This window comes from Dama dama, chromosome 22 (assembly GCF_033118175.1).
Source record: "Dama dama isolate Ldn47 chromosome 22, ASM3311817v1, whole genome shotgun sequence".
In the NCBI taxonomy this organism is placed as follows: Eukaryota; Metazoa; Chordata; class Mammalia; order Artiodactyla; family Cervidae; genus Dama; species Dama dama.
Genome location: NC_083702.1, coordinates 5,331,630 through 5,357,643, shown reverse-complemented (window position 1 = coordinate 5,357,643; position 26,014 = coordinate 5,331,630). Strand labels below are relative to the sequence as shown.

Here is a 26,014-nt window from a genome sequence, read left to right as displayed (position 1 = left end):
GACCGACTTATTAATCACTCAAATGCCTCCTCCATCTGCTGCCTGCTGCGGGCATCTGTGCAGGTGGGCGTACGCAGGCGGGTGGCGGAGAGGAGGCACTCCCAGGAGGCAGAGCCGGCGTCCAGCCCCGCTGCCCCACATTCCACGGGGAGAGACGCACCCCGGCTCCCAGCAGACAGGCTCCCTGGGTGTCCTGAGTCCCCCACAGCAGGGCCCCCTAGATGCTGTCTGAGGCTGGGGAGCACGCTCCTGGAGCCCAGAGGCCCAGTTCTGGCCTCTTCTCGCCCTGGCTTTGCTGTGAGGCCTGGGAGGACACGGGTGTGTCTCTGGTTCTGGAGGAGGCGGAGTGGAGCTCCTCCCAGTCTCGGCTTCCAGATTCTGGATCTTTCCCTCTTGGTTCACCCGTGCTCAGCCTCGGCCGCTGCAGTGAGACGGGGGCTGCTCCCCTCCGAGTCCTCCAGCCCCTCCCCGGGCTGGGCCCCGGTGCTGACTTTCACTCACACACACACACACACACACACACACACACACACACGCATGCGCGCCCTCTGCCTGGAACGCCTTCCCTCCCCACACGTGGGGCGGAGGGCTCCTCGAGGGGAGGCGCTGTGTGTCCTGAGCACCGCGCGGGCAGCAGGCACGGGCAGGTGCCTGGGGCTTCCGGGCTGCTTGAGGAATGAGTAACCCCACAACTCTGCATCAGAGCACCTTGGATCCTTCCGTGGTCCCACCTCCAGCCACCACCTCCCTGAGGCCTGCAGCTGTCCCAGGGGCTTGTTCTTTCTAAGGTGTGAATGGCTGAGCGGCAGTCTTCCCCACCACACCCCCCAGCTGCCTGATTTCAAGGGGAAGCCACCTCCGCCTGGAGACATGTGGATGTGCATTGCTGCCAGGAAGCAGGGGCTGGCAGTGTGGTCCGGCAAGCTGAGACAGGAGTCCGCGTGGACGTGGGGAGGACCTGGCTCCAGCCCCCGGCACCCACGCTTTCCCCAGCACCCCTCTGCACCGTCCCCTGGAGCCCCCACAGGGTTGCTCGAAGCGCCAGGCTCTTCCTGGGTGGTTCCCATGGCAGCAGCCGCGGGGGCTGGGGAGGGGGGTGGAAGGAAGAGGTAGGGCCAGCTGTGGGCAGATGCTGCCCCACAGACAGGGAGTCCACGACGCCCGCGGGGGCTGGGAGCGGGACCACGGCTAGGCCTAAACCACCAGGGCTAGGAAACAACAACAGCAATCAGAGCAGCAGCTGGTGGGCATCACTCTAAACACGTTACACATCCTAGTCCGTCCGACCCTCATGGCGTACAAGGGAGGAACCCCTGCTGCCGTCATCCTCAGCCCAGAGATGCAAACGGAGGCTCAGAGGAATTAAAAGAGTGTCTGAGATCTCACAGCCATGAAGCGGCAGAGCCAGGATTTAAGCCCAGCCGTCCAGCTCCAGAGCACACATCCCTAACCACTGTACCACACTGCCTAAGTAGGGCAGGTGGCAGCCACGTTCTCCGGGCAGACAAGCTCCCCTCAGGCTTGTATCCACGCTGCTTCTCTGCCTGGAACTTGCCCCCTACCTCCTGTGCATGCAGCCGGCCCCACCTCCCTGTCTTCTTCCTGCAGCTATCACCTCCTTCAGGAAGTCTTCCTTGATGTCCTGTGTTAAGTCCAATCCCTCTCCTTGGGCCCCCCAGACCACTGGGTTTCCCAGAACACACTCTGCTGTCTTTGCTGTCTTGTAGGACTATTTGCTTCCGGAGATCAGATCTCCTTGAGGCTAAGGTCAGGGTCTAACTTATCTTTGTGTGCCCAGCGCTCAGCCTGGGGCTGCTTCAGACATTCCTTACGCTAACACACATTGAGCCCTCATAGCAAGCTGTGACAATGGCAGCTTTGATATTCATGAACCTCTTCACTAGATTTCACCTTCTCTATACATATTCTCTAGTGCGTGCATGCGTGCTAAGTCGCTTCACGCCTGTCGGTCTCTGAGACTCTACGGACTGTAGCCTGCCAGACTCCTCTCTCCATGGGATTCTCCAGGTTGCCACGCTCTCCTCCAGGGGATCTTCCCAATCCGGGGCTCGAACCCTCGTCTCCAGCATCTCCTGCACTGGCTAAGGCAGGTTCTTTGCTGCTAGCGCCACCTGGGAAGCCCATATTCTCTAGTAGTTAATAGTAATACTAGCAATCACCACACCCTGTGTTTCTGAATCTTTGCAACAATACTGTGAGTTAGGAGTCGGTCTCCGCATTTTACAGATGAGGAAATGAGGCCGAGAGAGGCAAAGTCATCGCCAAAGCCTGCACAGCTGGGGAGGGGCCGTGCTGGGATTTAGACACAGGGCCATGTGACCTCAAAGTGTGCGGAATTGGGGGGAAATCCCAAGGTCGAGTCTAAGACAGAAGTCCAGGCAGGAATTCCCCGCATCCGCTTGGCCCACGAGTCCTGGCTCACCCTCCACCGGGAACTGAGGACAGGGTCCATCCTCCCCCTCAAGAGCATCCTGCATCTCATCGTGTCATCGCCATGGCAAGCGCAGGTGCTGCTGGGCTACAGGCCTCCGCAGCCAGCTCAGTCTAACCGGCCTGGGGCATTGGGGTGACAGCGTGGTCTCACGGCCCCCCTCCAGTTCAGAGAAAGGAGAGGGGCATGGGAAGGAGGTGCCACCCGTGTTGACTCCCTCTTACCTGCAAGGGAGGCCACCCTAGAGGTGGCAGCTGGCAGAGAAACCTGGGTCATGGACACTGTCCCCAGGCAGCTCCCTGGCCTCTCCATGGTTGGCTGGCTGTGAGCATTCTGTTTTTTTTAAATTTAATTTAAAAATGCAATCTGGAAATTAATTTCATCCAGATGCAGAGGCCTTTGTTGAGCATGTGTTGTGTGTGTGTGTGTGTGTGTGTTATAAAGGTCAGAAGATAAAACAGAGGCTGTTTTATGAAGCAAGATAAGAAGCCAGCCAAAACCATAGATACCAATTTTTCAGTATCTTTTAGGATATTTACTGATTCAAATTCTTTTGGTGCTTTTCAAGCAATAAACCAAGCCTTCTCTGATGGAGAAATCTCACTGAATACCTTCCCGGATAGGAGCAGATATGTCAGCCAGCTGAGGCCAGGTGGTGGTCCCATCACCACCCATGGGCAGCCCCAGGTGAGGATGGAGGAGGTATGTGCCTGAGGCCATCGTGTCTGCATGGCTGGAGCACCTCTGGGTTTGGGGAAAGGAAAGCTTTTGGAGGAAAGATGTTTCACTGCAGCCAAGGGAAAACTGACAACCCATCACTTCCCATGGTGAGGCCTTGAGGATTCTGCTGTCTTCTGAGAATTCCCGTCCCAGGCTCCCTCCTCTAGCAGCCCATCTGCCTCATGAAGGAATACCCATGCGCTGCACAAGGACTCCAGTCCATGACCGGCTGCCAGAGGGACGACCTCTGCCCTCAGAGAGCACTGATCACTGACTGCACATGCCCCGTCCCACCCCACGCCCTGAACAGATGCTGCTGTTGCTTGTCCAGGGCCCTGGGTGGTCACTGCTGCTAGCGCCCTGCCCAGAACCTGGCATGGGAGGGTGTGCACACACTCCTGAACACCGGGGCCGCTGCCCGAGTGGCTAGAAGTGGCATCTCCCTGAGGTGGTGGGCTTGGCGAGGTTGCTTGCCTCGCTCTGCCTGCTTTTCTGCCAGGCAGCCAGGACCAAAACAGACCGTTCTGTTCCTCCAAAAAAACACAAGTAAATAAGTCATCAGAAGCACTCTCCTTTTGCCTGCCACCAGCCCCACCTCCCGGCTGATTCACTGGGTGGGGCGGGCGAGTGTCATGTGGCCCTTGCATCTTCATAAAGCCCTAATGGGGGTCACAGCTGCACTGGTCCATCTGGATGGGTATTAACCTTCATCTGGCCTCTGGGCTGAGGTCTGGCACACTCCCCAGCATCAGACAAGCCCTGGTTTTCTAGAAGCACCCAAGGGCGGCAGAGCCCACTGGTGGAACAAGGGCCCTGGCATCCCTTGGCCTCAACTGTGGCTGCAACAGGTGACATGACCAGCCTGGGCCCAGCCCCTTTTTCCTTCCTCTTAGAGTAGCTGTGAGGACTAACGAGACAACACAGGTGTCCTGCCCAGAGGGATCAGAGCCCCAAAGGGCAGGACGGTCCTAAAAGCGGACTTTACCTGGCTCCCCTCACACACCTGGAACATTTGGGACCTCTCGGCCAGGCAGGCCTGTCCCACCCCGTTCACCACTGCCCTATCCTCCCACTCCCACTGGCCCACCTTCCAGTTGTCCCCTCTCTGACACAAGCTCTGGCTGGACACAAGGCCCTGGGCCAGCTCCCTGGGCTCAGGCCTTCTCCCCAAGGTCCCTCAGCTCAGATGGCTAAGCAGGAGTCCCGCCAAGGCCTCTTATCCGAGCTCTGATCGGCTATCTACTGGGTGACCCCGGCCCCTTCCCTCTGCGGGGCCCCCGTCTTGTCCAGGTCACCATCGAGGCTTCTGCAATGTCCTAGGTCCTTGTCCCCGCACCATCCATGAGTACAAACCCAACTTGAAGCCCTCAGGGCCCCGTGCTTCCCTCAAGAGGAAGCCCAAACACCATCCCCTCTGCCCCAGCCCAGGGCCCCCCCGCCCACCATGCCAGCCCCTGCTGCCTCTCTGCACTCTTCGCCTGGCATTTCATACTCAGGCTGCAGGGAACTCTGCCCAGAAATGCTCCTTCCTCTGGATTGTGTGACTCCTACCTCCTCCTACACTTCTGGATGCGGGAGACCAAGCACCACGCCTCCCTCGTGAGGCCCAGGAGAGCCGAACACCCTGGCTGAGGAGTGCAGCCCAGCTCTTCTGGGCTTCTCTCCACATCTGTGGGAAGGGAGGTGACAGGAAGCTCGGCGGAGTGACGAGGAGGCATTCCTCCAGAGCGGTGCCCTCAACCAGGAGAGTCCCGCCTCCTGTGCTCCGCGTTATCAGGAGACGCGGTTGGGGATCACAGCCCATCAGTGGGGAGGGGGTGCTCCCCGCCTCAGTGAGGGGTGGCTAGTGTCTCACAATGCACAGAGCGACCCCCAAAAGGAGGATGAGGCCCACGTGTCCACGGGGTCGTGGCGGGGGTCCCTGCTCTGGGGCTCGCCATCGACGGAAGTCTCGGATTTACTAAAGCAACTCTAGATCCAGGTCAGCTCTAGGCTCCACCCCCACTGGCTGCCTCAGTCAGGCAAGTTATCCAGCCTCTCCACGCCTCAGCTTCCTGCACATCAAGGGGAATAAGGGTGGACTTCCAGGTGACTTCAGAAGGTTGACAAAGAGCCGGCCCCATGCTGCCTGCTCCAAAAATGCTTGCTGAGGTTCCAGAATGAAAACCAAGCTAAATGTCCTCAATGTGGCCATGCTTCCCCAGGGAAGGGCTTTGTTTTGTGGTTCGACACTTTATTATCAGCAGCCGGGACCCACCGTGCTGAGACAGTGGAGAATTCCATGTGCATCCTGTGTGAACATGCAGACCACAGAAACCTGCGGGTTCAAAACGAGGATCCCAGACGCCAGTCGTCAGAGCCTTGGAGAAGTCTGGCCACCCTGCCAAGCCTCTATCTTCTGTCTGGCTTTCAGCCGGCAACTGCAACACTTAGGGGTCCTAACCTCAGTCCTGGCACCGCCCTCCTGGCTTAGGAAATTAGTTGTTGGTCTTATAAAAAGGCTTGGGTCAAGTTCCAGGCTTGATTCCAGCCCTCGTGATAGAAGAGGCTTGCTGAACTACTTCACACAGAATTATTCTAAGGTCTGAGCAGATGGCAAGATATTCAAGGGAAGCACCCATGCATCTGAGGAAGGCAGGCTAGGGAGCTGGCCTTGGTGGGAGGAGGAGAGATTTAGATGATAGTCAAGGAATTTGCATCTCCTGCCTGATCAGAGGGAAGAGGCAGCTTTCCCCAAGTGAGCATGGCATGGTGGCAAAACATCCAAGCCCCAGCATCAGAGACTGAGGCTCAGAACTTCCCCACCACCACCCCTCCCAGGGGTGATACTGATCCCACAGTAGTCACTCAACAAACCCACTCTTTCCAAGTAGATTTTTTTTCTTACCATGAAAAAAATATATCTATCCCAGGAGTCATCCTCAGCCTTACTGGGAAAATATCTGAAACATCCCCATTAAAGTCAGGAGGGAGATCAGACTGCCTGACAATGCTAAAGATGGTTTTAGAGGTACTAGCCAACATGATTGGACAAGAAAAAGGAGTGAGGCACAAAAATTGGAAAGAAGGAGATGAAATCATCACTATTTGCAAACAGCATAATTGGACATGTAAGAGGGTCAACTGAAAAAGTATTACAGTAAGGAGGCGGAGTAAAAAAATTTATATTTAGAAATCATTAGGTTTTAGCATTTAAACAAGAGTTGGTCAGAAGATTTAGTAGAAGAAAGTGAAAGTGACTCAGTTGTGTCCCACTCTTTGTGGCCCCATGGACTATCCAGTCCATAGAATTCTCCCGGCCAGAATACTGGAGTGGGTAGCTGTTCCCTCCTCCAGGGGGATTGAATTCAGTTCTCCTGCATTGCAGGTGGATTCTTTACCAGCTGAGCTACCAGTAGAAAAAAAGACCTCATTATAAAATAGCAGCATGAAAAGAAATAAATACAAATAAATGAAAAGATATGTACAATATCTATATGAAGAAAACTCTAAAACACTATGAAAGAAAAACTGAACAAATGGAAAGGCACCCTGTATTCTTGGAAAGGGATATTCAACATCATGAAAAGTCCATTCTCCTTGAATTAATCTATAAATCCAACACAATCTCCATAAAAAAATACTAACTAGATTTTTTTTTTTTGGCAGAGAGACTAGAAAAGCTAATTATAAAGTTTCTATGACAAAAAATCTGGGGGAATAGACTAAGAAGACATTAAAACATGTCAAAAGCAACAGTAGTTAACACAGTGAGGTACTAGCAAACATAAACAGACCAATGAAAGCCACCATAATCTATCCACTCACATTTAGTATATTATAGTATACAGTAAGTTGGCATTTCACATCAGTGAGGAGAAGACTGACAATTCAATAATTCCTGTTAGGATAACTGTCTACCCATTTAGGAAAAAAGTAAAGCTAGATTCCTAATAAACATCCACATGAACTACTTGCATGCAAATTAAAAAAAAGAAACCTTACATTCAAATAAATTCCTGACAGATCAAAGACCTGAAGAAAGAAAATAAAAGAAAATAAACATACAAGAAGTAAAAGAAAACATGGGGGGATTTTTTTTTTATGATCTCAGAGTAGGAAAAGCCTGTCTCAATATGATATAAACCCCACTAGACATAAAAGACAAAAATATGGGTACAATTTGACTGTATAACAATTAAAAACTAAGCATGAAGAAAAAAGCAGCACAAACTCAAAGACACACTGAGAAAATATTTGAAATGCATCCCATTTCCTTCATATATAAAGAGTTCCTACGATCAAACAGGAAAAAGGCTGAAAATTAAATAGGTAAAGGCAGAGGGCATAAACAGCTAGCTCACAATGGCTCTTTAAAACGTGAAACATGCTCATTCGTAATAAGATAAATAAGTAGGTACTGTCTGGATACCAGGTGCCTTTACTTAGCATATTCTCACTGCTTTTCTACCAGCAAACTCCTCCTCTCTCTCTACATTCAGATCCCGTCCATCAGGGCCCTGGTCTCACGTGCTCTAATCACCTTAGGGAAAGGGGCTGCATGGGAATAATTTCTGAGTCAGGAACGTCTACCAATGTTTGTTGAACAAATAATGAGTGAAAAAGGAACTTGGGTCTCAATGGGTTCCAGCTCCAAGCACCGAAAATCTTCCACATTCTTGACCTCATTTCACTTTCCCATCAGCCCTGAGTGGTAGGTATCATGTCGTGTGCCCATTTCTCAGATGAGAAAGCTAAAGTCCAGAGGGCAGAACAGCCCAGAAAACCTGTCACCTGAAGACTTGCATAAACTCCTTCCAGCCCACCCATCCTCACACTGATTACTCGACAGCTGGCTGGGAGGCTGGGTGTTCTGGCAGCACCCTGGCCTGACTGGGGCCCAAGGCAGCAGGACTGGGGCCCCAGCGTGGTACTTACTTGTGCATGTAGCCCTCGGAGCCGGCCGTGAGGTTCGCCTGCATCACCGCCTGGAACTCTGTCTCGTTGCAGCAGTATTTGAAAACCGTGTTGTTATGGTGACAGCAGAGGATGAAGGTTTTGTTGTCCGAGAGCCGGGGGCAGTGGAAGCCGAAGTGGTAGCGGCCTTTGTGGTCCGTGTACGGCTCACAGACCCGGAAATGCGCGGACAAGACTGGAAAACAGTCACCAGGCTTGGTGGGGGTCCCTCACCAGGCCCAGCTGGCCCAAGACACCCGTCAGTCCGTGAGGATCGTGGGCAGAGCCTGGTTGGCCTATTTTAGGGTCTTGCTGCCTCTTCCCGTGCCAGGAGGCCTCTGTGGCCCAGTGTGAGCCTCGCCTCTTCCAGGAAGCCTGCTCCTGTCATCCCCTGGGCTACCATCCTGCTTATACTGAGTCACTCAGACCAGGAGCTCCTTGCAGGCAGGGCTGATCTTAGCCTCAAGGGGATCCTCTCTAAGGCTTTTGCATACAGCAGGAACCCAGTTAAGAAACAACACAAACTGAGCACCTACTATGTGCTTCACCAGTTCTATCGGATTTAATCCACTTGGCCATCTTAAGAGGCAGGTCTGGGATCCCACTTTACAGAGTGGGTAACTGAGGCTCAGAGGCCAACAGTGACCTGTCTGAGCCGGCTAGAGGTGGTAGAGGGGGAATCCAATCCAGGCCTGCCTGGATCCAAGGTCCAGGACCCTCTCCACTCCTCCGCCACTGGGCGGACTTGGTGGTGGGCTCGCCACCAAGTCCAGGCTGGCCTGGGTGGTGAGTGACAGGTGTGCAAGAACCAGGTCCTGCTTGTGGAGAAAGCAGCATCCCCTTGTGTCTCAGTCTCAACTAAACTGACGGCCTAGAACTAGAAGCCCCCAGGGGGCTGCCTCAAGGGCCCCAGCTCTTATCATAAATAATTCAGCCCCCAGACCATTGAATTTAAACACAATTTCTACCTCTTCATCTTTCAACACATAAAAGACCATCAAGGACTCCATCAACAATCGGTGACAAAGCTTCCCTGCCCTCCGACCCTCATTCCCCTGACTCAAGGCCAGAGATCGGTGTTCAGCCACTGGTGACGCCGTCTAAGCCCAGGACAGTATTTACTAGTCGTGCCGATGGTGATTAACAGGAGTGAAAGCCTGAACAAATATAACAATGGAAAAAAACCTGGAGCCCGCTGTCTCCAGCTTAATTAGTATCTTCATAAAAGGGACTGCTGTATCTAATTTGTATCGCTCAAAAGGGGCTTCGTAGGCTGAATACATTTCTCCAACCACAAAGGCTCCGGTTCTGCAGAAGCGCCTCAGTTAGTTGAAAGCTCTGTCTCTGCTGAGAGGTTATTAGACTCCAGCCCACACAGCTCCTAGTGCCCGGGGCTGGCGTGGGGATCCCAGTGGGGCGGTGCTGGCGGTGGATGGGCGGGTCTCATGTACTGGGGCGCCAAGGCTGGTTTGGGTGGCTTCGTGAAATTCCGGGCCCCTTCCTCAAAGTACAGCACCCTCCTCTGTGGGGATGGGCAGGACCACTGCAAGAGAAGGGTCCCAGCCTTTCAGGAGTCAGGGGAGCTCTCCAGAACCCCTTCTGAGCCTTAGAAAAAAAGAAGACCGTCTTAAGGACACAGAGGTCACTAAGGAAGCCTTTGGTGAATTCACCATCTCACTTGATCTCGTACATTCCCGGGTACAGAGGAGAAAACTGAGGCTGAGCGCATCGGTCTCGAGGTGTGGTCCCTGACCTGCCACGTCCTCATCCCCCAGGGACTCGTTACAGACGCAGCGCCTCGAGCCCCGCATTCTGAGACAGAAAGCAGGGGGTGGAGAGGTGGGGGCAGTGACAGTCTGAGTCTTAGCAAGACCCGCAGGGGATGCAAAGAGACTTGGTTTGGGACCCACTGGCCTGGAGCGACAACCCACCAGAGGCTGGAGGCGAGGGGCGGAGACAGGAGGTGAATCCTAGCCACTGTTCTGGGCTGTGTTCTGGTCAATGAAAAAGCCCCATCTTCTGGGGGAGTCGGCTCACACTCAGCTTAGCTCACAGGGGCTGGGTGTGTCAGCAACTCCTGGTGGGGAGTCAGGAAGACCGGCTGGGGCCCTGAGGCTAGGCTGAGAGGCTACGGTTGCAGGACCCAGGGAGGGAAGGGGCACAGCTGGGAAGGGGCCTTTGAGCCGAGTTTTGGAGGAGCCGGAAGTGCCGCTGTGGAGGTGGGGAGGGGATACAGACAGGTCCCCAGAGGCTCACCCTGGCCACCCCTGGCGCCACCTGCTTTGACCATCTGACAGAGGCCAAAAGGCCACTGCTGCCCCCTGAGGAAGAATGAGGGAGCCCGAGGCGCCCTGGGCCCAGAGCTGGGACAGAGGTCTGACCCCTGGAATGCGCAGGACCACCTGAGCCATCAGGGCCTCTCTGCACCTCTTTGCCTCCGGTGATGGAAGACCAGCACCTCCCGGGGACTGGGGGCCCCAAGGAGCACCCATGAGCAGCACACAGGGCCCGCTTAGAGCAGGGAGGGGGTAAGCAGCAGAGTGGGCCGTAAAGGACTGTGCTTCTGGCCTCAGGCACGGGCGCAGCAGGGCCCTGGGGCCCGAGGGTGGAGGGATGGTGGTCAGGAGGCCTGCGCATCCTGAGTCACCAGGAAAACAGGCCCAAGCAGAGAGGGAACACCATGGGGACAGCCACTCTGTCGGGGACTGGGGTCTCAAGGCCCCCAAGAGGGGACCATGATTCCCCCTATTTGCAAAGTTCAGGGTATGCAGGGCCATCACTTAACAGCCAGGTGACTGCGTTCTCTGACTGTGTGGCCTGGGGCTGGTCTCTTTCCTGGCCTGAGCCTCAGTTTCCTCTGTAAATGGGTGAGGAGTCCCTCTCCTCCAGGGGACAAGAAGAACTAACCCTCAGGAAAGCCACCGCGGGGAAGGAGTTCTGTGCACGGTGGTCACCCCCAGACCCCGGGCCTTGGTCCAGCTTGGGCTCTGCCATCCCTGGGCCCTTCATGGCCTCCTTCTGAGCCACAATGGCCAGCAAAGGGGCAAGGGACCTGAGGCTGCAGGCTGGCATCCACAACCCTGTCAGAGCAAGAGGCGAGCAGGGGTTATGTGCACACGTGCCTGAGAAAGAGAGACAGAGACAAGGACGGAGGGGGAGGGACAGGATGGGGGAGAGGCGCACAGACAGAGGGAGAAACGCAGAGCCGGCGGGCGCCTTGCTGAGAGCAGGGCCAGCCCTGACGGCAGGAGGCGGGTGCCCCTTCTCCAGGTGGCCAGCGTCCCCTGCAGCAACTGAAGGGCACGGTTCACGTTCACCTTGGTGAAGGGGCGCGTGAGAGCCACCCTGCTGGGATCGGGGAGGGGCGGGCCTCCGGAGACTGGTCGGGTGCTGGGAGCCGGGGACCTGGCATGATGCTGTCTGGGTTGGAATCCAGCCCCTACACCAGCTGTGCTGTCTCAGGCTGGCCAGTCCCCTCTCCAAGCCTCAGTCTCCACCTCTGCTCAATGGGGTGACTACAACATTGCCTGACTTTGACTTGTCAGGCTTGGGGGAGAACTCACTGCACATAAGGGCTTCTCCTAGGGCTTGATGGCAGCCAGCGATACCCCCACAGTGTCCTCGAGAATCTTCCAGGGAGTGCCCCGAGACAGGCACACATGGGGCCTTGCGAACGTTAGCTCCTCACGAACGTTAGCTCCTCACAAGGGTGACTTCCGTCAGCACCCATAACTCTGGCTGGGCTAGCAGTGACCCTGGGAAGGACCGGCCTGTCCCTGCCCCCACCGCCCACCTCCCGCCGAGCATCCTGGGGGTCCTACCTGCGGAAATCAGCAACGAGAGGACGGCGAGCACGTTCAGGGGCTGCTGGCCACAACTGGTCATCGTTTGGCTTGCATCGATCCGTCGAGCGCTGCCTGTAGAAGGAGAGCCGGGAGAGGCCAGCTGCAGGCCGTCCCGCCTGCGGAGCGGACCACTGGCTCTGCTGCCCGCGGCGGGGCCAGCAGGCGTGGGCAGAGACGCGAGTGTGCCGGGAGCAGGGGCCAGGACACGGATGGTGGCAATGCCGCCATCCAATTTCCTTTCCGGGATGGATGAGTTCCCCAGCTAGTCAGCTGTTGCCTCCCTTTCTTTTCACGGCAAAACCAGACTTCATCAAAGGGGTGCGGATGGCTCAGGTGGTGGAAATAACTAGCAGGCTGAGGGTGGTGGGCACGGGAATGAGAATGGGGGTGAGCGAGGGGACTAGGGGTGATCTCATGCACCTGCAAGGGGCTGGCAGGACCCAGGTCTCCCTCCTGTGTCCTAATGGGGACCTCCCTTCACCGCCCCCGCTCTGACCCCCTCCCCGCCTCCACCCTCCCCACTGCAAGCATGCATCCAGCCAGCACCTTCCAGGCATTAGGGACCCAGCAAAGAGCCAAACACACTCGAGATGGAACGCCATAGAAGCTGCTCTTGTCCCAGCTTGCGTTCCAGCAAGCAGATCTGACAGGGCACAGACAAATGGATGAGGAGTCCAAAGGCTACGAGCCCCCTGGGGTCACACCCCAAACACCCAAAGCAGAGACTCAGACAGATATGTGTCCACCCACGTCCACAGCAGCACAGTTCAGAATAATGAAAGGAAGGGACAACCTGAGCGCCCATCGATGGGTGATGGGTAAATGCCACGTGGCATGTACTAACCATGGAATATTACCCAGCCTTCAAAAGGGAGGAAACGCTGCCCCAGGCGACAACACAGATGAGCCTTGAGGACATTCCACTCAGTGAAACAAACCAGACGCAAAAAGACAAACACTGCAAGTGCATCTGCAAGCGGCTGGCAGGACCCAGGTCTCCCTGCTGTGTCCTACTGGTGACTTCCCTTCACAGCCCCTGCCCTGACCCTGTCAAAAAAGACAAATACCGAGGTCCCTAAAGGAGTCAAGTTCATAGAGACAGGAAGTAGGATGGTGGGGTGGGGGTCTGGGGGAGGCAGAGAGAGTGTTCCTTGGGGACAGAGTTCCCATTTGGGACGATGACAGAGTTCTGGAGGTGGGTGGTGGGGGTGGAGGAAGTGTTGCAGACCGAGGGAGCAGCAGGTGCAAAGGCCCTGAGGTGGGAGCCCCAGGGAGCCAGGGGAGGACGCGGGAGGGGCGGGTACCTGCAAGCCCCCTAAGGCAGGCCTTGGCCTTCCGTGGCTACTTTACATCAGACTGTTGAGGCCTCAGGATAAACCTGAGGGACAGGTTCCCTGACTATCATCACCCTCGGCGCTCCCCAGGGGTCTGAGAGCTCAAGCTGGGGAGGAGGCCCAAGTGTCCCCTGTGTAGTCGGCGTGGACTCCTAGAGCCCCGCCGGGGTTGTAGCTGCATGTGGCTGGGGATGGGTTTGCTGAGCACCTACTATGTGCCAGCCTCTGGGCCAAGCGAGGTCCTGTGCGCCACCCTCTGCCCTCACCGCTCTCCTGATCAGGGAGCGCTCAGGGACCCAGCATGGGCCCAGGGCAGCTCTGAATCCTGAGTGGAGGCAGGAAGCTGCCGGGAGGGGGGGGTGGGGGGCAACCCAGAGGCTGGACGTGTCGGAGCAGGAGAGGGGGTCAGATTCCCCACCAAACACGGGGCACTCCCGGGCAGGTCCCTGCCCCTGCTCTGCGGCCCCTCCTCGGGCGTCTCATCTGCAGCAGGGGCGGGAGGAAGGCACCAGCAGGTCAGGGTGGCTCTGAAGTGTGGTGAGCTAGAATAGGAAGAGGGTGGCGGGGCCGTGGGCCGGAGCCGGAACGCCTGAACAGGGTGCTTACTCACGGTGACTCGGCGCCAGCCCCTGGGGAGGGCCCCCGCCCACCCAGGCCTCTCTGCTCCCCCCCACCATGAGCAGCCCGACCCCCACGGGCATCCAGCTTCTTAATTGCTCCGAGTCTGGGCCTCCTCCCCGCCTCCCTCAGGGCACTCCTGGGAGGATGAAGGAGATTAAAGCATTTGAAAGTGCTTAGGAAGAATTTCGTACTGGGGAGACCTAGGGATCAGCCCCGGAAAAGGTCCCGTGAGGGGGTGGGGAGTGACAAGTCCTGAGCCCCCATTCTGCAGATGGGAAAGCTGAGGGTCCCTGAGGGCCAAGACGGGCCTCCAGACTCTGGGCTCCTGTAGGGTGGGGCGGCCCACATTTTGAACCGGGGCTGCAATCTGAGAGCTGGTGGGTTCACTGAACAAATGCTAGGGTGGGGGTCTGCCTCCGCCACGGGCCCAGCCCTCCCTCCTGCTGCTCCTACTCCCTACAAAGCCCTGCGCCTATGGAGGGGGGCTGTCACTCACACCTGGGGTGCCCTCCTCTCTTTCCTGTGAGACCAAATCCTGCACTGCCTTAGAAGCTGGTCTAATGCCACCTCCTCCAGGAAGCCTGCCTCGATTCCATCAGCTGGAGGCAGCTTGTCCCTCCATTGAGGCTTATCATATTCCATCCATATTCCATTCCGTGTTCATTCAATGATTCATTCATGTATTCTCTCGACATCCACTCACTGACTCCCCAACTCTGGGCCAAGGCCTGGGCTGGGTTCTAGGGACTCAGGGTGTGCTGGATGAGGGCGCCCACCAGCTCTACCTTATGGGATTGGTCCTCACACCCTATTCTATCAGACTGTGAAAGTCCCGGGTCAGGGCTTGGCATAGCCTGGGTGACAGCCCCCCGCCTGGCTGACTCCGGCTCTTGGCTTCTTGGGGGCACTGAAGCAACAGTGGCCTCAGGGCCCGCCATGGGTGTGAGGGTCCCGCCCAGCACAGGTGTCCCCACCACGGGGGTGCGCTGTGCCTGCCGCATCCATCCCGCCGTCCAACGGAGGGAGCCCGCCTGTGATCTGCTCAGCCCCCTCCCCCCATTCATGTCTCCAATCCCCCCCACGTCCCCCCACGTGGCCGCCTAAGGATGAGTCAATGGGTGACGGACACCACGGCCCTGCTGGTAGGACAAGGGTTGGGGTGGGGGCTGCCCACCTCCCCAGGCCCACCTCCCCCTCCATCCTGGGCAGCTCAGGTGCCAGCACCAAAGGCTGAATTCGTGGTGGAAAGAAAACCCTGCAGAGAGTCACTGGGATCTTACATAAAAATTCCATTTGTCACAACCTGAGACAGCAAAGCTCGAAGCCAGCCAGTGTCTCTGTTCCCGGCCGGGCCGGAACAGAGCGGCTTTGGAAACTCCATGGATGTCAGCCCCGTGGGGTTCCCACGAGAGGGCCAGCCCAGAGGGCACGCCATCTGCTCACCCACATTTACCTCGGCCCCTCCCCGGAGCCTGCAGAGGGGGATCTGGGTGTGTCAGGCTGTCAGGTGCCAGCACCTGGGACCCCCCCCACTGGTGAGATTTGGGGGCAGCCCCCCAGAAGAGGCAGGAGTTGGGACTGACAGAGTGAGCAACCCCGCTCCCGCCCCGCAGGGCTGGCCCTGCTTCTGGGGCTGCGCCCTGGGGCTGGCTCAAACCAGCCGGCTACTCCATGAAAGTATGCTGGCCTTTTGCCATGTTTTCTCAGATGATCCCCGACAGCCCGATCAAGCAGCTATCAAACGCCCATCTGGTAAAGGACACCAAGGCTCAGAGAGGTGAAGCGACTTGCCTGTGGTCACACAGCCGCTCTGCGGCTCCTCCAGGAAGCAAGCCCAGTCTGCAAGCAGACGGTCCCTCCAGGCACTTAGGATTTCCAGGGCCTCCGGAGACCCACAACCCCCAGAAGGCACATCTACTACAGACACATTCAGTTTATCATGGTGGTTTAGTCGCTCAGTTGTGTCCGACTCTTGTGACCCCGTGAACTGTAGCCCGCCAGGCTCCTCTGTCCATGGGATTTCCCAGGCAAGAATACTGGAGTGGGCTACCATTTCCTTCTCCAGGGGATCTTCCAGACCCAGGGATTGAACCCGGGTCTCCTGCACTGCAGGCAGATTCTTTACCAACTGAGCTACGAGAGAAGCCCTAATTGATCGTCCCGGGTTCTATTCCTCTGAGAACCAGTAAACTGTCCACTGTGGGAGCTGGTGGCCGATGGTAAAAGCTCCCATCACGGGGAGAACGTTCTGGGTGAGCGGGACTCCCCGAGCGGATGGCCTCCGGAAGCACGCGTCAGGCGCGCATCCCCGCGTCTGCCCCTCGGGTCAGCCGGGGACTGCTGTTCCCAGATCCGAGGAGTATTTTTAAACACTGAATTTGGCAAGGCCTGAGAAGGAAGGAAGGAGGGCATGTGAAGAGAAGCAGAGCTGGCGAAGATGGATTAAACCCCACCAGCAACAACAACAGATCGGTTCTCGAGTCAGCCAGGCCAGGCAGGGCTGGGGACAGGCGCAGCGGTGGGGAGGAGCGCTGGGCCCTGGGCGCTGGGCGGGGGGCTGCTGCCCCAAACCCCCGCCCCCCAGGACCCCATATGCCTGGCAGCCACTGGCCCAACACCTAGAGTTTCCTCATCCTCTCTCAGCTTCTCCCAGACCCCTGCTCAGCCTACCACGAGCTCCCCTGGGTGTGGCCAAGGGCATCAGTTCTTGCCTGCACCGGGTCAAGGGCAGCAGGGCTCGGAGGGCGGGCCTTGCACTTGGGCCACACTGCCTGGCTCCACCTTTTGTAACCACACCCTGTGTGTCCTGGGACAAGTCTCCTTGGCCCTAAAGGGAGGATAAAAATAGTAGCTAATTCACAGAGTCCTTGGGATGATTGGACGAAGTGACGCATCCGAGGGCCTGGAAACAGGGCTTGGAGCTCAAAAGTGTCCGTGGGGAGGGCCGCTCCTCGCCGGCTGCCAGCTGCCTCTGCCCCAGCCTCGCCCACCAGGTTGGGTCCTGCGGGCCCAGGGCCAGCTTCCTGAAGTGCCCATTCGACCACCCGCCCACCTCCTCGGGTTCAAGTCCGTGCTCTGGGGCCTGGGTGGTCTGGCCCTTGCTGCCGCGTCTTACTCTCTGCTTCCCTGGGGTTCAGCCCTCCAGGATCTGCATCTCCTCTGGGCCTTTGCACACTCTGTTCCCCGTGCTGGGGGACACCCTTCCGCTCTCCTGCAGGTGGGCAGCCTGGAACCAGCTTTTGAAGTTCAGCAGGGGGTACCCATCTCTCAGTGAAGCTTCCCTCCCTCTAATTCTCTCACTCTCCCGGGTGGGCTCCAGAGGCTGGCACGGTTGAGAGCATGCTGCCTGCTTGGTTTGTCCTGACTTGAGAGCAAACTGATTGGAGAAAAACAAGTGGCAGGTGGTGGGTGGGGAACCCAGACCCCTCGCCGAGGGGGTGCCTGGCCTCTATAGACCCGGCTACCTGAGCCCTGTATTTATTTCACAGCATCGAGGACGAAGAAGGGCCTGTGACTAGTTACACACCTGTCACCCAAACATGTCCCACCTTGACCCATCCCTGCAGGGCTGCAGCTCTGCGGGTGAGGACAGGTCCCACGCCAGCCTCCTGGGTGCCAGGCACAGGTGACAGAGGTATAGGAGTGAGGCCCTCTGCTCAGGCTGGCCCTTCCCCCAGCTCACATGTCCACATCGGACCTACCACACGGTCAGGCTCAAATGCCACCTGGTCCAGGAAGCCGCCTCAGTGGCTCACCCTCTCAACCCCTACGGTCCAGGGAATGGGTCCTCTTTTGCACACCCAGTGCAACAGGCCTCTGCTGGGGCCAAACCCAGGGCTGGGTGGGGGTGGGGCTCAGCCACAGACAAGAAGGACCAGGTCTGGCTGCCGCAGGACGACACGGGGACTGTGGAGGACAGTCAGGAAGCAAGTGATCCCATGATGAGCTAGTAGCTAAGCCTGGGTGTTCTTCTTCTTATTAACAATAGTATGAGCTCTGTGAATTAGTAATGAAACAAGGGCAGAGCCCTCTGGGGGCTCACAAACAGTCCTGCAGGCAGAACAGGTGCCCACAAGACGGGTATCGGTATTTTAACCCTGGACACAGCGGCCGGGCGCCCGCCCTGGGCCGGGAGGCGAGGACTCTGACAAGCTCACTTACTTCTTGACGCCCTGAGGGCTGCTCCCCTGCCCTTCCTGGGGTGCGGATGGAGGGGCGGGCGGGGCAGAGCCAGGATTCAGAGCCCGCGCTCTGCTGTGCCCAGTCCACGTGGGCAGGTGGGTGTGTCACACACTCCAGGCAGCACACGTGTGCACACACGGGCACAGGCGTGCACCCCTCCCTGCCACCACCCCGACACCGGGGACCGGCACATGCAGTATCGGTGGTGAGTTTACCCCCCAGCAAGTCCTCAAGTGTCCAGGCCCTTCCGTAACCCTGAGTTTGTGAACCTTTGTGTTAAGGACAATGCCCACTTCGAGGTTATGAAATCTCAGTCCAAACGTGCAGTCCAGGAATAGATGCCAGTGTGAAGCGAGATCTGAGCATGTCCTCCTGACCCTGGGGGCCTGTGGAGGGTGGGCGGGAAGCCAGGAAGTGGGTCGGACATGGGCCAGACAGCGACATGCTCGCGGGCAGCCGGACTCCGGGCTGCACGGCCAGCAGTCACGGCCACGGCCTGTGGAGGGTCCCCATCCCCATCTTCTCAACCTCACGTGGGCCCTGAGGGCCACATTGTGCCCACCTCGATGGCCTGCACCCTCTCCGTGAATCAGTCAAGCACACGGGGCCTCCCAGCACCCCTGTTCCTAAAACCCACTCCCTTCAAAGTCAGAGAGTTGCCTTTCAAAATGCAAATCCCATTGCACTACCCCTGATTAAAACCTTCCAGGGAGGGCCTTCCCTGGGGGTCCAGCGGTTAAGACTTCACCTTCCCTGGTGGCTCAGCTGGTAAAGAATCCATCTGCAATGCAGGAGACCTGGGTTCAGTCCCTGGGTTGGGAAGATCCCTTGGAGAAGGGAAAGGCTACCCACTCCAGTGTTCTGGCCCAGAGAATTCCATGATCTGTATAGTCCACGGGGTCGCAAAGAGTCGGACACTACTGAGCAACTTTCACTCACTCCCAGTGCAAGGGCTGCGGTTTGATCCCTGGTCAGGGAACTAAATCCCACATGCTGCAACTAAGACCCAGCGCAGCTGAATAAAACACATACACACAGACACACACAAAACACAAAAAACCTTCCAAGCGCCTCCCACAGCACTGGAGTGAAGGCCAGATTCCTACCAGGGCCCTGAACCCTCCCTGGCCAGGAGGCCCACCTTCCAGCCACACCAGCCACCCTGCAGCCCCTTCACCACGGCTCCCACCCCATCCTGTGCCCACCCCTCACCTGGCAGATTCAGATGAATCCCCCGGAGCCTGTGTCCTCCAAGAGGTGTCCCCCCAACCCAGGCACAAGGTCGGGAACCCTGCTGTGTGTGCTCACAGCCTGTCTACCTCTCCGCATACAGTTGGTGGTTTATAGTTGCATGCTGGGTACAGTGGCTCTGACTGAGCCATGCCTGTCTGCTCCCCTAGACTGCAAACTGTAAACTGGATAAGGGCTAGGACCCAGGACTGGCGGCATCATTTGCAGGGCCCAATGTGAAATGAAAAATGCAGAGAACTGTCTTCATTCAAGAATCACCAAGCATTTCTAAGACGACCAAGGCAGAGCATTAAACCCAGCGTGGACCCTCTGAGCATGGGCTGCACGCTGTGAAGCTGGCCCGGCTGACACCGCTTGGTCTTGTCACGATGTAGCATAGAGCCTGGCACACGGCCGCGTCAGTTGCTTGGTTGTGTCTGACTCTTTGTGACCCCGTGGGCTGTAGCCCGCCAGGCTCCTCTGTCCATGGGATTCTCCAGGCAAGAATACTGGAATGGGTTGCCATCCCCTTTTCCAGAGAATCTTCCTGACCCAGGGTTCAAACCCAGGTCTCCTGTACTGCAGGCAGATGGAAAGGACCAGAATTGCTAGCAGGGCACCCAGCACATCTCGTAAATCAGCAAATGCTCCATTAATGGCACATAAGTAGGCCCTTTATAAACACTTGTTGGACTGGTTCAATGAATGCAGATATTATCATTTCTATTTTTCAAATAAATTGAGCTCAGAGAGCCTAAGTGGCTTGCGGAGAATTGGAGGGTGGCAGGGCTGGGATTCGAACTCAGGTTTGTCTGATCCCAAGCAGGGGCTCACAGTGAGTGTCAGGGGAGATGGCACAGGTTTTGGAGTTGAGTCTCCCCTGGCCTAGAATCTGAGTCCTGCCGTTAAGCAGCTGAGTCTTCTGGGCTTCCTCATCTGTAAGATGGGAACCGTGACCCTGCCCCTTGCTGGGGTACTGAGAAAGACGGACAGCACCAGAACTGCTAGCAGGGCACCCGGCACATCTAGTAAATTAGCAAATGCTCCGTAAACGGCTCTTATCTGGTGGTGCCTACTGTCGTTTCTAAAGCTGATGGTCTAGGTACTCGAGAGGTTGCTGTGTGCCCTTGAGCAAAGCAAAGTATGTCTGAACTCTTCCTTTCAAGACTAGTGCCCTTAGTTAGCACTGACTCCCTTCCAGCTTTCCAGGTGGCGCAGTGGTAAAGAATCCATCTGCCAACGCAGGAGACGCGGGTCCAATCCCTGAGTCGGGAAGATCCCCTGGAGGAGGAAACGGCAACCCACTCCAAGGTGCTTCCTGCCTGGAAAATCCTACAGACAGAGGAGCCTGGCAGGCTGCAGTCTATGCGGTCGCAAAGAGCCGGACACGACTGACTGATCGCGCGTGCATGACTTCCTTCCGCCTTGCCTGCTTGTTGATTGCTTCCCTGTGGGGCACAAGCTCCTGGGGTGGGGGGGTGTTCTATGCCTCTCCACCCCCCACAGAGGATGCTTTGCACACAGTAGGTGCTGAATACATGTTTGCTGCCCAAAGAGCGGGAACTCTGTCAACACTCATGGACCTGAATGCCAGGTTGGCTGTATTGCAAAGAGCGCATTCCCATGGGAACAGGTGAGATGCAGTCCGGGGCCTGAGCGTGACTCTCGCTGAGACAGGAGGGCAACTTTCACTGCCGACACCACCAGTGACCTCGGGGGGTCAGCCCTGGGTGGATGCCACGCAGCCAAGCCAAGAACCCAACTCCAGAGTCTCGGGGAGCCCAGGTGGGACAGCGCAGACTCCTGGATCTACATTCCCTGACCCCACCCACCGTCCCTGTATCAGGCAGGCTTGATAGTGCTTGCTCTACATGGCCAGGGTAGGGTCCACTCAGGAGGGGAGCGGTGAGCTCTGCGAGGCACCCTGTGGGGTGTCAGCGCAGGCGTGACCACAGGACGGCGTGCAGGTCACCCGCAACTTGGAAACCGCCTGCTCGCCAAGTCCCTCCCTCAAGAGAACATTCTCGTTGATCCCTGGAAAGGCATCCTCCCCACCCCCATCAACCCGGCTCTGGGTTCAAGTTCTAAACCTGGCTAGTTTCTGTCCACCCTCCTTGGGCTCTCACCAGGTCCTCCACGCAGGTCCCTCCCTTGAATGTGTGAGGCGGGCACTGCTGCGCTCCCATTCCACAGGTGGGGAAACCGAGGCCGAGGCAGGGGAGCGATCCACCCGAAGGCATGCAGCTGAGGCTGGGCTGGAAACCCGAGTCCCACGGGAGGCCTGGATGCTCTGCTCCCTGCTTGGGGCCGCGGCCAAAGGCACATTGCTCCCCGCCCCCACCCCGGTTAAGGGGAGGGCTTCACCGAGAGCTCGGGAAGCCCTCTGCCTCTATCTGTTCTCTCGAGGTATTTGGCTACACCATGGAGATAAAACAACCAACCCCTGGAAATCCCAGCGGTATTTTTTTCCCCCAGTGGAGAAACACAAAAATATCACATGAAGAATGAATCACTTAAAAGTGTCAGGCCAGGGAGAGGAAAGACAGACCCACAGACTGTCAGAGGGTGCCCCGATTTCTCTCCCCACCCTGGGGGCTCCTTTCCCGCTCCCTCTGTGGGAGGGGGCTCTGGCCCCAGGGACCCTTCTTCACTGAGGAGAACAGAAGTCAAAGCATAGCCTCAGTTTCTCGTCTTTAAGTGGGGATAACATGCCCCCCTTGAAGGGCTGTTGGGAGCGGCCAAGGGGGTGGTGGAGGCATCCATCCAGCAGCACTGGGCTAGGGGCCACAGACACGGCGGCGGGCGGAACAGACCCGTCCCGTCCCCCATGGAGCCAACCATATTCCCCTGTGCAGAGACTGGGGGCCCCTGAGCACAGAGGCGGGCCCTGACCTGGTCTGGGTCGAGGCTGTGCCCAAGGAACACAAGATCAGTGAGGTGAGCAGGCTCGTCAGGACCGAGGGAGGTGGGCCTGGCGAGGGAGCACACCAGCAGGGAGATGGGCGTGTGCAAAGGCCAAGGGGCGGGACCAGGCTCAGGCAGGGGCGGCTGCCGTGGGAGCAGGAGGCAGGGCCCCGTGAGCACTCCCAGCACACAGTAGGTGTGATGGGATTCTGCAGGGTCCCCCCACCAAGGGTCATAAACCAGGGGTTTGGCCCTTTCAGGGGAGGAAGGGGCGGGAAGCAGAGATGAAGCCTGAACCCAGTGGGTGAGTGGAGGCAGGGAGGTGCTGGCCCACGCTCACGGTGGGGCAGCAAACCATGGCCCTGGGGTCTGCCTACCCCGTCCTCTGCCTGGCCATGCCAGGCTGGCCAGCCGGGGGCATGCCCAGGAAGAGACCATCAGGGGAGCTGGGTGTGAAGGACAGATGAGAAAGGGCACGAGGGCACCAGGGCCGGGGCCCCAAAGGCATCCGGCTTTGGGGAGGAGCTTAAAGGGGGGGTGGGGGCTTGGGGGAAGGGGCTGGAGCTGCCTCCTGCTTCTTCCCCCACCCTGAATTCCCTGCCATCCCGGCTTCCTCGCTGGTCCACAAAGCACGAGCCTGTCTGGGCGTTTGACCCTCTATTCACCCGCCCGCTGGGCTAGGCTCTTGACACAAGACACCAAAGCACAGAGATGGTCTGCAACTTGCCTGAGGTCACACAGCCTGCAGGCAGAGGACCGGAGCTGGCGGTCTGGGACCAGCTTCTGTGCATCCCACGTGGGGCACCCAGCCTCTCTGCCCAGAGCCTGCCCTGCCCCGACCTGCCCCACACAGCCTTCTGGGACTGAGAGCCACTCCACGGCCTGGCCCGGTTCTTCCCCTAGGCGAGGCGCTTGTCCAGGGCAGGGACCCTGGCTCATGGCTGGGCTCAGGGGGGTTTGCTCCGAAGGAAGTCATATCTGTGCTCGGCCTGGGTCTGGGAACACCCAGGAACCCTGTCCCTCGCAGCCCCAGCCTTCCGTACTTCCAACCACGATCGAGCCTACACCCCAATAAATGAGAGCGACTTGGTTGGGCCTTGTTCAGGCCAAGGAGCATGGCTGCCAGCCTGTGTGGCCGGGAGCTCCCTTCTGGGGCGGGATGAGGCCGGGCAGCCGGAGAGAGCCTCGGCCCTGCCTCAGTGGTGGGGTCCAGCTCAGGCCGAGGTCCTGGGGCGCTGCCTGGGACTGTCCCCAGGGCCAGGCTCAGGTCTCCTTGCCTTTCTGTCTACACAACACCCCACAAAGAGTCCCATTTTACAGGTGAGCAAACTGAGGTTGGTCCTCATGAGGTCTCACGGCTCGGAAGCAGCTGAACTGGGGCTGCAGAGGTGCATCTGGGCTAACATACCACATGGTGAGAGAGACTGTCAAGGTCTTGGCCAGATGCTGGCCAGTGATGTCACTTCTGGAGGCTGTCCTCCGTGCCGGACACTGCCCCGGCAAGATACACTGGTGAATGCATTCAGCCTACTGCGCTCTGGGAAAGGAACCCCAGACATGCAGAGCCTGTGGAGGGGGGTATGTCCACCTGACTCCACTGCTAGGCTGGCTTCCCACCTACCCCCTTCCACAAACACCCCCACCCCACCCCAGCACATCCCCAGCTGGCAGCAGGAGCCCTGTCTGCCAGGGAGAGCTGCCTGCATCGGCTGCTGTTGGAAACACATCATGTGACCTGGACATAGTCAAAAGGCCCGCGGGCCTCTACAGCCGGGTCTGCCCTGCTCTGGGCACCGGCTCCACACCCAGGGCACTTTGGGTCTCGTCCCACCGCCCCGTCTGTAGCTGGCGTTTCTGTCGTGACCGGTGCCACAGTGGCCTTTAAAGCCAGGCCGCAACGGAGACCGATTCCCTCTCCCTCCCTCCCATCGCGGGACCCCGCCTGTCCTGAGTGCGGCAGGAGATAAACCTTCCTTGTGCCCTGAAGTCACAGGTGCCCTGCTTACAGCAGACAGAGCGCCGGGTCCAGACGGGCCTGGGTGCCCCTCATCTAGTCACCATCCAGGGGGACAGCAGCAGTCCAGGGTGACCAGTGCTGTGAGGATGAAGCCAGGAGACTGTGGGAGCCCAGGAGAAGTGCCCAAGCCAGCCCGACGGGATGGGGGGTGGGTGTTAATTTAATCGTCACAATCAGGAGGTGTTGAGTTTACCCTCAGTTTACAGATGAGGAAACCGAGGCACGGAGCGTTTAAGTGACTCGCCCTGGGTCACCCAGCTAGCTGAGGTGAAGCTGAGATTCAACTCACACCAGAGCATCTGGCAGTGGGGACGGGTAAGAGAGGAGGCGGAGAGACTCACACACATGGGAGAGAGGGTCCGTTCAGCGCAATAAACACAGGACTGGGTTGGGGATAGCAGTCACCCCGGGAACATGGCTTCCCCTGACTCTGGTCTGAGGTGCAGCACAGCAGCGGAGGACCAGACAGCAGGGATCCGACCTTGGGCTCTGCCGCAGCTCGGCTGCGTGACCCTGGGCCAGTGCCTTCACCTCTCTGAGCTGGGCTGCCTCAGCCAGATGCTGGGAGCCTGTCACACGTCATCGTATGAAAGTACGGTGGCATTGTGGCATTTACCCTGGGTGACGACCCCACACAGCAGGAGCTCCTTCACGCCTCTTTAAAAGAGGCTGTAATCACAGCACACGCCGGTCTGCCTGGTGGGCTGGCAGGGGTCCCTGGAGGGAGCAGGACCCCACAGCAAGCTCGGGGCAGCCTCCTGCACACGGCGGGTCCTCGGAGACCCTGTGATGAGCAGTACTAACGCCCCCACCCCGGGCTCAGCGAAGGCCCTGCTGGCCGCAAGCGTGAGGTGCGAGAACCTTCTCGGCCGCCCAGGGTATGGGATGGAAACCCTGGAGAGAGTCCAGCCGGAGGGACGGGAGAAGGATTGCAGGATGTCCAAACACCGAACAGCAGCCTGCAGCCGCTCAAACGAACGTCATGGGGCGTTCTAGCAACCCTGGGCCGAGGGAGGAACTTCCGTCCCCGTCACACCCTGCACGGTCCGAAAGGTCTATGAAAAATGTGCTGTTGAAGGATGCCGACAGCTGTGACAGGGCCCAGAGGGGAGTGGGGGTGATGGGGGTGGCCCCAGGGGGCGTGGGGCTCCTCTTCCGGCTGTCATGCTGGCTGGCGGGGTCAACGGTGTTTATCCCTGCTGCCGGGATGTTCTGATTCCCGTAAAGATGTGTCTCTGTGTGATTCCCCCCTCCTCCCGGGGGAGTCCCAGACACTCTGCCCCTTCAGGAATTTCCTGGTCATAAATCTGGGTAACTCGGCCTCCCCATCCGTAAACTGGGGACACTGGTCACGACTGATCCTCCTAAGTTCAGCAATGTGCCCCCAAAGCCAGTGTGCCCACGTGATGTAACCCAGGCTCAGAACCCCACCGCCACCTTCTCCGCCTCCTCGGACAACTAGCTCGGCCTCGGTAAGTGGGTGTCCTGTGCCTCCCCACCCCTCCCAGGTCACGGGAAGGTGACAGGTGAAGAGGGTGTTGGGTGTGAGGCACCCTCGATCATCCTCAGGGTGACGGCAGGTGACTGGGTGGGTGGCGGCAGGGTCTCCGCCCCGGCGGGCAGATGACACCCATCGGACGTTGGGAACCTAGCGCAGGCGTCGGGGGAGGGGGAGGCAGCCCAGCCCCCACGAGGCGCCCTTGGCGCCCTGATTTCCTGCGAGCAGGCTCCCCCACCCCAAGGAAGACTGACATGCTCACTTGGCGAGGACTTA

General features: G+C 58.1%; 1 protein-coding gene across 2 annotated transcripts in view; it reads right to left on the bottom strand.

The window, feature by feature from the left end:
• Positions 1-26,014, bottom strand: part of SHISAL1 (shisa like 1) — a 77,959-nt gene that overhangs the window by 36,841 nt on the left and 15,104 nt on the right. For both annotated transcript variants that reach the window (XM_061124361.1, XM_061124360.1), the window contains exons 2-3: positions 11,929-12,024; positions 8,090-8,303 (exon numbers count right to left, since the gene is read on the bottom strand). In XM_061124361.1, the coding sequence (XP_060980344.1) occupies positions 8,090-8,303; positions 11,929-11,992 (278 nt within the window). In that variant the 5' untranslated portion in view covers positions 11,993-12,024. The remainder of the gene's footprint in view (positions 1-8,089; positions 8,304-11,928; positions 12,025-26,014) is intronic.